The sequence below is a fragment of the Urtica dioica genome, chromosome 11 (assembly GCF_054948205.1).
Source record: "Urtica dioica subsp. dioica isolate 48M chromosome 11, U.dioica_male_clone48M_v1_H2, whole genome shotgun sequence".
NCBI lineage: Eukaryota > Viridiplantae > Streptophyta > Magnoliopsida > Rosales > Urticaceae > Urtica > Urtica dioica.
In genome coordinates this window covers 17,246,818-17,263,172 of record NC_142766.1, presented here as the reverse complement: position 1 = coordinate 17,263,172, position 16,355 = coordinate 17,246,818, and the positions used below count along the sequence as shown (strand labels likewise).

The 16,355-nt window shown below is 36.5% G+C and overlaps 3 protein-coding genes across 3 annotated transcripts; 1 reads left to right on the top strand and 2 right to left on the bottom strand.

Moving 5' to 3' along the window:
- The first annotated feature begins 6,956 nt into the window (after positions 1 to 6,956).
- On the top strand, positions 6,957 to 10,486 carry BSK5 (kinase with tetratricopeptide repeat domain-containing protein). The gene is made up of 10 exons (XM_089629686.1): positions 6,957 to 7,235; positions 7,346 to 7,569; positions 7,676 to 7,811; positions 8,246 to 8,379; positions 8,468 to 8,573; positions 8,905 to 8,990; positions 9,161 to 9,349; positions 9,446 to 9,607; positions 9,789 to 9,902; positions 9,994 to 10,486. Exons 1-10 carry the CDS (start codon positions 7,148 to 7,150, stop codon positions 10,234 to 10,236), a joined length of 1,482 nt encoding a protein of 493 aa, XP_089485812.1. The 5' UTR covers positions 6,957 to 7,147; the 3' UTR covers positions 10,237 to 10,486.
- A 743-nt stretch (positions 10,487 to 11,229) lies between these two features.
- LOC149381818 (uncharacterized) lies at positions 11,230 to 12,403 on the bottom strand. Its single transcript, XM_089601918.1, has 2 exons — positions 11,911 to 12,403; positions 11,230 to 11,750 (listed from the first exon to the last, which is right to left on the bottom strand). Exons 1-2 carry the CDS (start codon positions 12,099 to 12,101, stop codon positions 11,555 to 11,557), a joined length of 387 nt encoding a protein of 128 aa, XP_089458044.1. The 5' UTR covers positions 12,102 to 12,403; the 3' UTR covers positions 11,230 to 11,554.
- A 1,121-nt stretch (positions 12,404 to 13,524) lies between these two features.
- On the bottom strand, positions 13,525 to 15,048 carry LOC149381817 (uncharacterized). Its single transcript, XM_089629687.1, has 3 exons — positions 14,666 to 15,048; positions 14,503 to 14,545; positions 13,525 to 13,958 (listed from the first exon to the last, which is right to left on the bottom strand). Exons 1-3 carry the CDS (start codon positions 14,948 to 14,950, stop codon positions 13,762 to 13,764), a joined length of 525 nt encoding a protein of 174 aa, XP_089485813.1. The 5' UTR covers positions 14,951 to 15,048; the 3' UTR covers positions 13,525 to 13,761.
- Positions 15,049 to 16,355: the final 1,307 nt, after the last annotated feature.

The window sequence follows — 16,355 nt, the reverse complement described above, 5'->3', positions numbered from 1 at the left end:
CCGCCTATTCCTCTGAATTCGAAATCAGGTTAATTAATCGAATGCTTTGAATATCAATTGACTTAAGTTATGATTTTTGTAAATTTTTTGTGAATTTCCAATCATTTCACGAATCAGTTAATTAATTAACCTAACTCACTCCAGTAGGTTAATTAAATTAACCGATTCGCGAATTTACAAAGTGTCTCTCCTCAATCCCTTCCATCGCCGTCGATTTCCTCTCCGCCGCCGATTCCTCTCCCCCCGCCGATTTTCGAGTCAATCTGAGCCGTCGTCGCCGTCGAGATCCGGCCACACTTCTTCTCTTTTTCTTTCTTCTTCTTCTTTCTATCTTTTCTTCTTCTTCTCCTGACTCGCGCGAGCAACACCTGCAAACAAGGAAAAAAAAAAAAACAACAACCAACGAAAAAAGCTTAAGCAAATCACCATCACCCACGCCATCTCTTTCTATTTCTCACCTTCTCCTCCTTTCTTCTGCGCGAGCGCCGAGCCGACTGCGCGTGCGCCTCCGCCGATCGCGCGACCAGCCGTCGTCGCCGTTTCCCTCTCTCTCGTCTGCTCTCTCCCTTCCCGGGCTTTGCCGGACTGTGCGCTCGCCTCTGACGCGAGTCCGGGCGAGCTTCGAGTCATCGCGCGACTTCAGACGCCGAACCCACCTGTGCGCACACTCCGACCGAGAACGAGACGCCGCCGTGAGCCACGGTGACGCCGGACCGGGAAAGAATTATGCGGAAGGCGTGAGATTTCACCGAGGGAGCCTAAGTTCACAAATTGGAATGGATCGGCGGCGGCGTGGAAATGGATCGGCGGCGGCGTGGAAATGGATCGGCGAGATTGGTCTCGTGGTGGCGTGAAATGGATGAGGACAAGGACCGGACGAGTTTAGGTTTAGGGTTGGGTAAATTTAGTGCGAGGGTAATTTGGGTAGTCAATTATTAATTGGGCTATTCCCTTAATTTATTCGAACTTGGGCTATTCTACTAATATTGATGGACTGATTGGGCTAGTATGCTCATTCTCCCATAAAATAATATATATAATAAAATAAAATTTCCAAAAGTGTTAAGTGGTGATTGGTTACACTTCTTCACAATGCTTTGTAGTTTTTTTTTTATTATTATTTTATTTTATTTATCAACAACTAACCCACTACAAAACGCGTGAATTTCAATATAGTCATGATATTTAAAATGTTAGCAAATAGCTAAATAGCTTACGTGACATATTTTTGTACCGTTATTATTCTTATTTAATTAGTTAATTAGATTTTTTTTAAAAAAAATCAATTTTAACTCCTAATTGTTAGGATCTCTCATTCTCCCTCCTCTGTCCCTCTCTCTCTCTCTCTCTCTCTCTCTCTCCAATAACGTTTTTTTGTGTTTCTCTCTCATTCCGATCGATCCATATTCTCTCTCTCTCTCAATTTATTTTTCTTGCAAACTTCAAAAATCCATATATTCCTCACATGAACTTGAAATTGAGTGATTCCAAGTTTTATGGACTCGTGGCGACGGAGACTTTAAGAATATACTCACCGTGCTTGCTGAAAATTCATGTCTACTGTCGTGAAATTCTGCCAGATTTAGGATCCGAGCGCAGCGGAGCTCTTCGTCTCCGTTGAGCGTCGCGCGACCAGATATGGGCTCTGAGGGAGCGGAGCTCTTCACATCCGTCGAGCGTCGCGCGGCCAAGAGCTTCCAGCCCTGCCACGTCCCTCCGGCTAACGAATACGTGTACGCACCACATTCTCGAACACCGATTCCATGTTCCTCTTATAATTATCCACGTTTTCGAGGCTAAGGCAAAACAACACATGGTCGTCATCATTGTCGTATTTTCCGCTCAAGGCCATGCGGTTCAGAGAATCCAAGTCTCTCTGGAGAACTGAAAAATTCAGCATTTTTTTAAATAACTAGAAACGTCTAGATATTTTTTGGAATTAAATGAAAATTACTGGAAATTACATTCTAAAACATTCTTCTTTGTTCAAGTTTTTAGTTGATATACTACGCTTTCATTTTTTTTTATTTTTGCTTGAAATAAACGGTTACGTGTGATTTAAAATAATTAATTGGTATTTATTGAGTTTGTTTCCTTTTTAATAGAAATTGGTTACAATTTTAATAGTTGTTAATATATGTAAATAGTCGTCTTTACGTATTCATCTTCTTCAACCAATTTTTTCTTCTTCTTGATTTCTTTTCTTTTTTTTGTTAATAAGGAGTCACGATTTTTTTTTATTAAATTTGAGTAATAATTAATTACATGTATTCAGGAAGCAGTTACTTAATTTGCATGATTCAAATTATTCTATTTTTTTATTTTTAATTTTTTTTAAATAAAATAGACAATTAAGGGTATATGGGTAAAAGACCAACATGGGTATGGCTAATTACCATAAATAAATCAAAAATGGATCCCTAATGGTTATATTACAATCCTATGTTTCAATTTGGCTAGATTCACGCCTTTTTTTCATTTTTGTCCTAAAAATGTTCAAAAATAAGCCAAAAAAAAAATCTTGTAGCCAATTGATTATCTTCAGCCATTCGGTTATAAATAATCGGAAAATCCAATTGATTTTAACCTTAAAAATTCGGTCAAAGAACTTTGACCGCCTAATATTTCCATATCATCAAGATAATAAAAATACAAAATTATTCATTAAACAAATATTTAATAAGAATAACTCGGGTGTTAATTTGTTTCTACTAATTTAGTTATATACGGTATACCATGTTTAATCATCGCAACGCTTCTATTTAGATTTAAGGCATGTATTTAGACTTATATTATATACAGCAAGGAAAAAAAGGTGCAGTGAGTGATAACCTTTTATTTTAATAATGCTTCCTGTCCGGTGACCCACAAATCAATGGACCACAAATACAAACCCATTTGCTTTTTACTAAACCTTTTTCTTTGGGTGTTGCATTTTTGCATATTCTTCGGTTTGCGTTGGATGTTGAAATATGGAAGCACATGCCTGTCTCTTGATTGATTGATTTCTTGTTATATTAATTCCTCTTCTTGCACTACGCGTGGTCTAATTTCTACTCTTTCGAGTTCTACAAAGTTCAACATGTCACCAAAAGAGAGAAACTGTGGTATACACTATCGAAGAATCAAATTTTTGTAACATAACATAATGTCAATTTTTTTAAGTACATTAGACATTTAGACTGTAGCAGTAGTAGGGTTTTTTTTTTTTTTTTTTTTTTTAATTATTAGGAGGCTCCGTCGAAACCTCTTCGTCCTTGAAAAAGGTGCGACGAATAAAAAATAGTACCCCAAACATCTCATTGCAACTCGGCTATCACCATAATTTTATCTCGCAAAAGGAATGGGATACCACTTAAAGAACAAAATCCGGCCACATTATAATGATTTGCGCATGTACAAAGTTGATGGGCCAAATTCTATTTTTAGCTCTAGGTATTAAAACTAATTTACAAACACTTAAATACCTGTACAGAGTTCAAAACATTTTCAAACAAAGGAAGCAAATACTAGTATCAGTAATTCGTAGGACCTGCTAAACTATCCATTATCAGTCGGCTGTCTCCTTAATTTCTATGCATAGAAGACTCCTGAATTTAATAGTGGCACAATGTAAAACGTTCACGGACGAATTATGGGCACAATGTAATACGTGGAGCTCCATTAGAAGTAGGGTAAAATACTCATGAATACAATTGAGAATAACATCTTACAAACGAATTATAGGGTTAAGTCGGAGTGAATCTAACAATAAGGAAGAAATGATAGAACATTATAATTCAAGCATTTAAAAGGCTCTTTCAAAATATTTATAATAGTTGGTGGAAAGATCCACTCAGCTGAAGTCCGATGAACATGAGGAATATGATTCTTCAGTCTGTATAGACCAAAATCTAATATGCAACTCAAATCAGGATGGAGGATGACGGCTATTTTTTCCCATCGAAATACATATCCAACGATAAAATAAAGTGTTCACCATCACCTCGGAGATGGAATAAATCAACCAAAAAAAAAAAGCACAAACAACTGAGCATGAAAATAAAAACGTCAAAATCCAAAATCGCACACTGTCTTTGGCCGCTCGGATTAACACCACCGCACCGTTATAAACACTAGCCGAGGAAACACCGAGCGGGACCTCAAAGTTCCCAAACTCATGGGCAAGGCCGAGGTACGACATCCCACCGCCATTGTTGAGAGGGCGAAGAAAAAATGAATCTCGTCTTCGAGGTTATCGACAATCAGTGGCTAGTCTAGGCTGGTTCCAATAAGAGCAAGCACCGCCACCGCCAGCTGCCCTACGCACAAGCATTGACATACAAGCACCATTGAATATCTTCGATTAAAAAAAGAGAGGAAACACGGGTTGGAGCCACGTCGAGCGTCAGGGACCTATAAGAGAGCGACGACGGTGCCTATAGAAAAGAAATACACTATAAATTATAGTAATTATCATTTTTCTCCACTCACTTAATTTCGTTCAAATATGTAAACCTTGACCTTTAATTTTTTTCGGTTAAGGATAACCTTGACCGAAATTTTGAAACGATTTTAACCAAATTTTTTTATTAAAAAAATATTCAAAACACATTTAAACCTATTTTCTAATAAATAAAATTTTTGGTTAAATACATTTAACCTTTTAGGTTAAGTTGAATCTATTTTTTTTGTTAAAACCCGGTTAATATAGTTGAAATTGTGTCAAGATAAAAATGTTCATAATTACCCTCCTAGCTCTAAAAAAATTATGGCATAGTCCTGAGTGCACCCAGATTGTACAATCGTCAAATTTAAAACTGACCCAAAAGACTTCGTGTTTGAGATGGTACAAACTTCTTCAGATTTTAATTAAACGTATGAATGAAAATCATAATTTAATTTAGATGATCGGGTATAAATGGTTCAAGGGGCATATATATACTCCTATCTAAAACCTAGAGATCAAAATTTAAAATTGACATGGACTCCTTTTAAATTGAAAAAACATGGTGTTCCTTATGGTCTGCCAGCTTACTTTATTTTACATATTAATTCTGAAAAATCTTTACGAAAGCTTTCCTTTTCATGATATTAAATTTGTTTCTCCCAAAGTCCAAGAACAAATCTAGCTGGTGAGTCATGTTGGAAAGTTTACAAACAGACCCTGAGGATGAAAAAGAAAGTATATACATTGTCTGTGCTCAAAGAAAGAAAGATATTACTAAAATACAATCTTAGCAGAATACTAAATTAAGTTTTGAACTTGCTTGCCTTTGTTGAGCTCTTCTGTATATTTTGCAATATATTAAAACTTCCATTTATTCCCGTGGTTGGGATGGGTCTGGAATTTGGCTTGTGGGGTTTTATTGCATTGATATCATGCTGCAAAATAGGCCCATCTATACTTCTTTGTCGTCGTTTTTGTGATATTTTATTTATTTTTTCAGTTTGTTATTCCTTTTATGCTATGTTGGCAAAACTTCGTTCTTTTTTTTTTTTTTGAAAAGAAAACTTTGTTCGTATTATATACCAATAATACCAAGAAGAATAACTCTTTTGATTTCATATATCATATTAAATAAAGTTGGGCTGGTATTTTCTTCTTTATACTATGAAAATTAAGCAGATAATTTTTTTAAGTGCTTTGAATTTGAATATTCAACAATTTTTTTTTTTTTTTTTTTTTTTACAAAAAATAATGCTTCCATGAGGGAATCTTAAAACTATGCACACTATTTGGACAAATAGTTCATTTAGTCACATTGGAGCATATTTATGAAGCATTAATACTCACCTCAATACAATCTCTAGGGATATAGCAAAACTCAATACAATCAAAAGTGGGGCACAGTTTTTTTTTTTTTTTTTTTTCAGGGAGAAGAAATAGCACAATTATGAAGCATTAATAAGTTATTCTTGATATGTTGTTGACAATATTTCAAATATTAGTGTTACCGTCTTAAAGTAACATGAACTACCGCAATTATTTATTATTTATGAGTATCTTATTAATGCAAATCAAGTACGTTTTTATTGTGTGCGTGTATTAATATATATCATTATAGTTTGCACAAAAATGTTATGTTGAAACTTTTGGGTCACGTCTCAAAAGCATGCACATTTGAAGTAAAAAAAAAAAAGGCAACCAGCATATTAGGAACGAACCAATCTTTCTTTTGAATGGCAAATATTCGGTCTCATTCAAACAAATATATTTTGGATCTTCTGGAAATTTTCTCAACGAAATTGGTCTCTTTTTAGTATTTCAGTCACGAGGTTGGCATTATTAGAAAATAGGAATAAATAAGAAAACTTCTCTGGATAATACATATTTATTTAGGAAAAAGAGAGATCGAGAAAGGCTTATTATTTTAAGTCATAGCCTAATCTGGCTATAGAATTACAAGGTATTATTATTAATAGTTGATAAGGACAGTAAAATGAATTATCCCACAAATAACGAAAACCGGACATGGGTTCGACTGAAATATTTTTCAACTGCCTTTTTGACACTTAAATTCACCGACCAACTTCAAAGTTCAAAGTTCAAATCAAACAACAAATTTGTAAAAATAACAGACTTGATAATCTAAAGATGCAAATTTGTTTGTTGTTTAAAACCAACGCGAAAACCAAATTCTAGATTACGCTTGCTAACTAAAACGCCAACGATTTTCCAAAAATATCTCACGCCGTAACGTAACAAGAGACACGTGTACCAATCAGAGCTCATTTTCCGACATCGTGATTACCTGGAAAGAAACTTGGAAGGAAAAAAGAAGAGAAAATGAGATAATTAGAGAAAATAAAAAATAAAACAGAGATAGGGAGGGAATGATGAGCTGGTGTGAAAAGCTGGAAAGGAACAGCAAAACCTTGGATCCAAAAAGTTCATTTCCATATATTTTAGTTATAAAAAAAAAGGTTAATATTTAAATAAATAAAAAAACTCTTTTAACTTTCTGGCTTTCCAAGCAAAACCTGAAAAGCATTTGCCATTCTCTCCATTATTATTTAATATAGCCTTACCCTATCTTTCTCTTCTTCAAAACCCTCTCTCAGGTCTCTCAGGGAAGAAGTAATCTCTCCCTAATTTGACCGAGAGAGAGAGAGAGAGAGTCACACATTTTGATCTTTTATTCCTTCTTCTTCTTCTGGTTCTTCAATGGGAGCTCGTTGCTCTAGGTTCTCTTTCTGCTACATTCCTTGCCAGATTAAATTCAAGTCCAGCATCGACGAGACCAACGATTCCGGTGAGCTTTTTTTTTCCTCTCGTCTTTTCATTTTCCGTCGCTTTCTCGGGAACGTGTCTCGCTCAGTTTTGTGTTTTGTATTTCTCAAAAAAAAAAAAAAACTGGTGTAGAGAATGGAAGCAAGAACGAGGACGCATTTCCCGTATTCAAGGAGTTCAGCTTGGACCAATTGAGGACCGCCACGTCGGGGTTCTTGTCGGAGAATATAGTATCGGAGCACGGAGAGAAAGCTCCGAATGTGGTCTACAAAGGCGTCCTTGACGACGGCAATGGCCACTCGATCGCCGTCAAGCGCTTCAACCGCTCCGCTTGGCCTGATGCTCGCCAGTTCATGGTTCGTCGCTCTTTCTAACTCTGCTCCGATCTTGATTGTTTCTGTTGAAAGCGATTTGAAGTTTCTGTGTTGTTGATTTATCGTGTTTGTATCGGTGGTGTTATAGGATGAAGCCAAAACCGTCGGTCTTCTTCGTAGCGAGCGCTTGGCCAATTTGATCGGATATTGCTGCGAGGGAGAAGAGAGACTTCTCGTTGCCGAGTTCATGCCGAACGAGACTCTCTCTAAGCATCTCTTTCATTGTAACTTTCTTTTCTCTTTTGTTCTGTTATGTTGTAGATTTTCGTGTTCTAATCCACTTTAGTTCTTCGGGTTTTCGTATTGATAAATATTGATTTTTTTATATATATGTTTTGTAAATTTGGCATTTGTTGACCTTGCCAAAGACTTTTTCTGTTGAAGAAACAAATCTAACAGAGAGGAAAATAGTAAGGGTTCATCACGTTGACCCAATCGCTATTTATGGCATTTGTTTGGTTGAGGGCGTTGAGGCCCTCGATATTAATGTTTCAACAAAATTAAATATGCTAAACTGTTGCTGTATTGGAGTCATAATTGTTAGCTTTTAAATCAAAAGCAATACATTTAATAACCAGTCTCATTTCTTTCCAAGTTTCATTTTATTAGTATATGGACCAAGTCATTGACATTGACTTGTCATTTTGGATTTGTTTAGGGGAGTCTCAGCCCATGAAATGGCCAATGAGGCTACGCGTTGCTCTGTATCTGGCTCAAGCTTTGGAATATTGTTGCAGCAAAGGGAGAGCATTATATCACGATCTTAATGCTTACAGAATTCTGTTCGATCATGTACGGTCGCCCTATATATCCATTTTGCTATTTGTTGTTTTAGAATTTTTGTTTACGTCCCGTTTTTCATACTCTCTGAACTTGTCAGGATGGAAATCCCAGACTCTCTTGCTTCGGTCTTATGAAGAACAGCAGAGACGGCAAGAGCTATAGTACCAACCTGGCTTTCACACCCCCAGAATACTTGAGAACGGGTAATTCCCTTGTTAAAATCAGCAATCCCATAACTCATATGATCGTGTTTGCTCACTTGTGCCGTTACAGTGATGCATAACTTTATGCGAGATTTTCATAACCGAATTGATCTCGTGGAAAATAGTGCTAGTATTCCACTTTTTCGGCTAGTATTAGTACAGGATAATGATCAGCTTGTGTTATTGTCTCTAGTTTGTTTCTTTCTTCTGTCATTATGGACATCAAGAAAATCCTGCTTATTTTTAAGTTTTTTTCTGCTTAACCTTAATGTTTCAAACCCTTCAAGGATGAAATTTTTGTTTGGCTAACTAGACCTTTTTTCAATGACAGGAAGAGTGACATCAGAAAGTGTGGTTTACAGCTTTGGCACCCTATTGCTTGATTTGCTGAGTGGAAAGCACATTCCTCCTAGTCATGTAAGCTTTTCTCTTCTTTATTACTAATAAGCCAAAGTCAAGACTGGTTCTTATTGCTAGCGAAAAAAAAGACTGGTTCTTATTAATATGGTTACTCAGAATTTGATGCCACTATTAGATCACAATATAAAGCCTGAAGGCATTCATGTGTTGCAATTCTTTTCTGGCAGGCACTTGATCTGATACGGGGAAAAAATGTTTCGATGCTGATGGACTCGTGCTTGGAAGGTCACATTTCAAGTGATGACGGAACTGAACTAGTCCGGTTAGCTTCAAGGTGTCTTCAATATGAACCTCGTGACAGGCCAAATGCCAAATCTCTTGTGACTGCTCTCAGTCCTCTTCAAAAGGAAACTGAGGTACGGACAATTCCTTTCCCGGCTTTTTAATTTCTTTCACGTAGTTGATTGTACTAGCTGACTTAATACGTTGCCTGATTCTTCGAGACATAACAGGTTCCATCACATGATTTGATGGGTATTCCTAAGAGAAACGAGCGCCCAAAGGAAATTCCATTGTCACCTCTGGCCGAGGCTTGCTCAAGACTAGATCTTACAGCCATACATGAATTCTTGGAAAAGGTTGGCTTCAGGGACGACGATGGAGTTGCAAATGAGGTTCGTTGATATTCACTTTGATTTCCACACTCAGGAGTAGAATGTCAAATAAATCCCAAGGAACACAGTGACCTCTATAATGACTTTTGATTAACATATTAAGCTCAGCGAAGTACTACAATTTCCATATTTGGGTTTCTTTTTCTCCCTCACCCAACTCTGTTTTTTTTTTTCTTGACAGCTTTCATTCCAAATGTGGACAAACCAAATACAGGAAACACTAAACGCAAAGAAGCGTGGAGACGCATCATTTCGAACCAAAGACTTTGCTGCGGCAATAGAGGCGTATACGAAAGTAAGTCGGTGTTGTAAAGTGAATCAATGTGTATCCTATATTTTTTTTGTTACGTAGAGAGAGGTAAAAGAAGCGTAAAAAACAAGTGCAGTTTATCGATGGAGGGACGATGGTATCTCCGACGGTGTTTGCAAGGCGGTGCCTGTGTTATCTGATGAACGACATGCCACAAGAAGCCCTCGGAGACGCAATGCAGGCCCAAGTGGTGAACCCCGAGTGGCCCACCGCCTTCTATCTCCAGGCCGCTGCCTTGAAGAGCCTCGGAATGGAAAACGATGCTCTCGAAACTCTCAACGACGGCACTTCCTGGGAAGCCAGAAGAAATAAAGATTGAAACTATGTATATCCTCTTTTTTCTTTTTTGCTCCCCATCTCTTTATCTTTATATAAAAAATATATATTTATATTTTATGAAAGTTGTATGTAGTTTTTGTCCATTCCTTCTTTGACGAGTTTCCCTGCAGTGCACCCAAAAAGAAAAGCACTTGTGTTGTTTTTTTTTTTTTTTTTTTTTGGTGTATCTTTCATATTGATCCTTGATTTGAGCCAGCTTCTGTGTTGTGCTTGTGCCGTTTTATAAATTATCAAGCTTGAGTCAGCTTCATTTCTCAGTTAATAAGTTCATTTTAGAAGAGTAATAAAAGAACATGAAACCCTAAAATGGATGCATGATTGAATGATGATGGTCCTGTACTTTTCAAGAGGAAATCTAAGCGACGTACAATTTGCTTTTCAGACTTTGCTCAACTCTGCCCACTTGTGATTATACAAGGTACTTATCTCCAGACCATTATCTTAACGAAATTGATTTTTGTCCCGAGTCACGATGAGTGACGATCCACTCATGTGTTGACACGATTGCTCTTATCTTAATCATCTTATAAACGCATTGGCAGCCAATAAACTCTGGTTCACTTTCGGACCAGAAATTTAAAAACAACAATAAAATTGAAGTCAATATACAGATTGGGCGAGAGGTTTCACAGAACTCTCTGGCCACAACTATGCCCTCTCAACTATCATATCCATTTGCTTGGTTTTGAAGTCCTAGAGTGTCTTTCTTGAATCAAAAAGTTTCACCATGTACGCTCTCAGTTCAAGCTTACATAGAAATATGATATAATATACAATCAATCAGATACAATCCTAGTCGTTGATTCTCAAGACTCAAAAAGATAAACATGTTTTAGTACTTGCAAACATCATCATATTACCGAGCATGTCAGGTTCAAAAACCAGTTTCCTTTGTACTTTGTTTTTACTGCTAGGCTAATGGAATCCACTGTAACTCTCTCAACAGACTAAACTACAAATCTTATTATTCAGATTTATATTTGAACTCTAGCCAGTTTCGAAGAATCCAATCCACCCGACATTACACATAGGGCCCACAATTCAATCCTCGATCTCTTCCGAACCCAACCACACAAACAAGCACAACACACGACATGGCAAAAGCAAAACTCCATTACTCACCAAAACTTTTGTCAAGAACTACCTAACGCAACACTCACTGACTGCCATTGTCACATGATCCCAAAGAAAAGAAAAAGAGAATAGGAAGCTAAGATTCTATATGATACAATTTACAGGTAGGGACGTGATAGGAGTACCCGATTTATAGTACAAGAAAGCAAGCAGTGATGAGATTGTCAGAGTATTTTGAAGTGAAAGAGCCAAGAGGTAATGAAAGCGAGAACCATGCAGGCGAGGAGGAAGTTCATGATTCTCCGGCCGTGCCAGACTGTCTCCACCACGATCACCGCCGGAGCCGCCGCCGCCGCCTCCGCATTGCCGGCGTCGCTCGAAGCCACGTTCACCGCCGTCACGCCACAGATCTCACACGTCCTAAACTCACCAAACAAACCAACACCATCCATGACCATTCCATTTTATTTATAACTCGCCATTAATAATAACTATTTTTCTTTTTTCTCTTGAAGAAGAAACACAACCAAAGAGTCGCGCATCAATTACTCAAAAAAAAAAAAAGAGAGATGTTACTGACGTGTCACCCTTGATGTTGAACCAGGTATCGGCGCAGTGTTTGTGGGCCGAGGCCAAATCGCCTTTGCAAGAACAGCCCAAGAGAATGGGAGGCCCAGAGTCGTCGAAGCCCACCTGGCAAATCCGGCAATCCCTCTCCGCCTTCTTCTCCACAACTCCGCTCTCTAAATCCCCCATTTCCACGCCAGCCATTAACGACCCTTTTTTTTTTCTTCTCTGTTGCCTTTCTCAACTCACTCCTTCCAGCTTCATACCGATGCTTCCTTCAAGAAAGAAATGGGCTTTCTTTCTTTCAAGCGGGTTTGCTTCGTGGGTAACACGTTTGATTGAAGAAAGGAAAATAAATATGAACGACTTCTTCTTTTAGCCTCAGTAACAAGAATTGCGTTTGTTTTTTTCTTCTGGGTCCAAGAAGAGAGAGTAGGTGCTGCTGCGTGTTTCTGTTTTCATTCACTTTCTCTCTCTCTCTCTCTCTCTCTCCGTCTCCGTCTATATCACCTTTTATTATTATCTATTATCTTGTAGTTGCTTTCTCTACCTAAAAGTGTCAGTTTTTTCTTCCCTGTTTTTCCCCATCACCGGTCATGTCGTTTTTTAAAGCGAAACACATTTTGACCGCATGCCATGTGCTCTTACATAATTTGGGTTAACTTTTTTTTTGTTTGTTTCCTTCTTTACTATTATTATATTTTATTTAACTGGGCTCTTGTGGGGGCTCACAGAGTGAGTGATAGTAAGAAAGTGAATAGAGTGTAATCACGTCTCTAGAGTGTTGTTGCTATTCCTACTCTCATTCTCGATCTCTTTGCTTTGTGTGTTTCATTTCATATTCCTCATCAATCTTGGGCTTACTTTTCCTGTCATTTTCCAGCTTTCTTTCATTGTGGCAATAGCAATGAGATTAAGATGATGAATAGAAGATGAGGCAAAAAAAAAAAACTATGGAGGGACCGAATTCAAAAGCTACTTTAGGTCTGCATTGAAACATTATTGTAGTACAGCGCTACAATACTGCGAGTCATATCAGTAAGAGACAATTCAGTACCTGTAGATCTTATTTACGAAGCATTATGTTCATGACTTCATGTACAGGGATTCTAATCTGCAATATATTTATAAAACTGTTGTGAACTTCTATACAAAACTTTAAAGTCAACACCTTTGACCAGCCTACAGTTACGTTTCACCACCACCCATGTGTCTTCTATAAGAGTTACTCGTACTAATTACTATAATTCTTTTTTTTTTAATAAAGGAAATATTGGAGGAAAAATTAGAATTGTAGGCCATTAAAAAACAAAGGAGAATAAAGAGAAATATCAAATCCACTTTTAATTATATATTTTCCATCTCATTTTTCCCTCAACTTTTTTTTTTTTAAATCCAACCAACACAAGAATAATAGGAGGATTCTATTTTGCTTCAAATCTTATTTTCTAGGATCAAACAGACCCTCAAAGATTATATGAAAATACGTTTAGCTTTTCCAAAAACAGTGATAAACAGAAAGATTTGAAAGGAGGATGAACTGCAAAAATGCAACAACTCAGTATCAGCTAAGAAAAAGGATACAATCGGCTCGATTGGACCAAGCCCCATAGAAGACCCAAGAAAGATCATCAAAACAAATAATTATACTCCGAATCTGAACTATTCGCTAGGGATCACTAGCGGAAAGAGCAAACCGTTCCACCAAGAAAGGATTACAATTTTGAATTTTCAAAATTAAATTTCCAAAGTCCTCAGAGTTTCAGATGAAAATTGTTGTTACAATGATGGATAACATTTTATGAGACACAAAGTAATCAATCTAAAACAGAAAAGGGTACCTATAAAACTAGAGGAATATTGATCAAGCTGCTTGAGGTTCTGCTTCTTGAGCCTTCTCTACCGTTTCAGTCTCAGCCGGTTTAGTCTTGGTCTTTTTAGCCTTCGTCTGAATAGTCTCAATCGCCTTAATTCCAGCGGGCTTGGACAAGCCCGGAACGTAACGCCAACACCGCTTGTTGACTCCGCTCAGTTTCCTCGGAGCATCCGCTTCTTTCGACCCTGAAACAAAATTCAAATAAATCAATATCTCAACAAGACCTTTGTGATACATACACTCGACAAAATAAAAACGAATGCCCATTGCATAACCAGTCCTTGTTGACATATAACCACTGCCAACGTGCATTATTTTTTAATAGAATATCATCCAAAAATAGATTTCAAACAAATCAAGCATAACATTATCCATTTCAAACTAACTAGAATATCAACTAAATACTACGATATTCCTCTTTCTTTTTTTTCCCTGAAAAAAGAATACAACACGTCTTGTGCATTGAACAAGAACAAAGAACTAGAATGATAACAAAAAAAAAGGGGCATTCATAATTTAGTTGCATAAAAACCCTTCCAAATTATCTATTCGCTATGTGAGATGGGTTATTCAGAGTTCCAATGTTCCATTAATGAATGTCTAATAACCAAAAACTGGAATCAGATCGGTCTTCTTGAACTTGGAAACGTAATGTCTCTTGTTGTAATAAAAATAAAAAGTCAGATTATGGGGTAACCACATTGAACAAGATAACAAATTTATACTGACCATCCTTGTATAAGATTCCCCAAGCTTTTCCATGATTACCGCTCTGCAGATTAAACCAGCCAAACAAAATTTTAAACCCTGTAGTGATCAATCAGATGAGATGGAATTTGAACATCGATAATATAGATTTGGTACTATTTACAAAAAAAAAAAAAAAAAAAACCTTGTAGAGATTGATTTTGGTGATCTCGTAAGAGAGACTGGTCCAGTGTGTCTTGGCCATGTGGTAGCCGATTCCCCAGTTAGGCAAGAACTGAAGGACCTCGAAGAGATTCTTCTTCTTCTTCCGCTTTGGCTTTGGCTTTAGGCCCTTCGATGAATCGCTAGGGTTTTCGGATGCAGATGATGATGAAGAAGCAGAGCTGAAGCTTCTGAGGAAACTCGAGGAAATCCTGAAGAGGCTCAGGGTTCGGTCGACGGTGGCTTTATTGGCCAGTGTGTTGGCCATTTTATGGCTATTGTTCTTCGAGGTTTAGCAATGGCGGGTTTTTGGTTCCTCCAACGAATGAATGTTTGTGTCGTTTGCGTTGTTTTGGTGGAGGCGGAGACGAGTGATTATGTTTATTTCAATTTGACCCCATCAGTTTATTGAAACTACAAACCCACCACCGTCAAAATGTAAAACGACGTGTCACATAAACTCGCTTATTACTCCTGGATTGCAGAGTTAATACTGTGGATTAGGGATTTCAATAAGCTACTAGCAAAAAATTTGTAAATGAACCTTTGATTTACTCTTTACCTCGAAGAAAAAAAAAAAAAATAAATAAAAAAAAAAAAATAAAAAAAAAAAAACAAAACTTTTGATTTACCCACTTAAAGAATGATTTTTTTTAGATATATATTTTTCGACAAAAATATTCTTAAATCCTTTTAAACCTTCATTTCCTCTCACTTCTATCATTTCCTCATTCCTCTCTTTCTAACTCTCTTATTCTCTCTAAAAAGCTAATTGAAATTGGAAAAAAAATTACTATCCCGTTTCGTATATTCAATTCGAATAAATTTAAATTAGAATTGTTCTTCTAATAGTACTTAGGGTTAGATCTAAAATTTTGCGATTCAGAAACAAATAACTCTGAAACCAATGTTTAGATCGCAGTGTAGATCCAAAGCCAAGTTCCTCCATCGCATTTTTCAAATGTGAAACAAATAACTCTGAAACCAATGTCATACATTTATATTAGTTACTATAAATTTCATATAAAAAAACCAAAAAAAAAAAAAAAAAAAAAAACTTAGAATGTTAACTAGAATGCAATGATTGAAATCTCGTATCTCGCGGTCGTACCGCACTTCGAATTTTGGGGGTATCTCGTCCCGTACCGTGGTATTCCGCGGTATTTGATGAACGTTCGGGGTATCTCGTACCGCGTGGTAAATCGCATTTCGCGGGGTATACCGCAAAAAAAAGGTATTCCGCGGGGTATTTGAACAATAAATAAATTTTAAAAAAATACTTTTCAATTTTCATGTATACAAAGAAAATTTTAACATGGAATTTTTATACATAGACATATTTCTTAAATATAAATTTAAAATATTAGAGTATCGAACACATAAAACACAATTCAGTCACGAAATTACAAGTAAATAAAAGTGTTTCCATTTACACTATGTACTATTATAATACAAATCCAAAACTAAATTAATTACATAAAATAAAACATACATTTGCCTTTTTTTATTTTCTTAATAATTGATAAAAAAAAATTAAATGACAATTGTAGGAAAAAAAATATGCCATATATATATATATATATATATATATATGTTTTTAAAGTTTAATTGTATAAGGAAAAACATATATTTTTTTGTACATAATGTATTTTTTTTACTCATATTATTATATT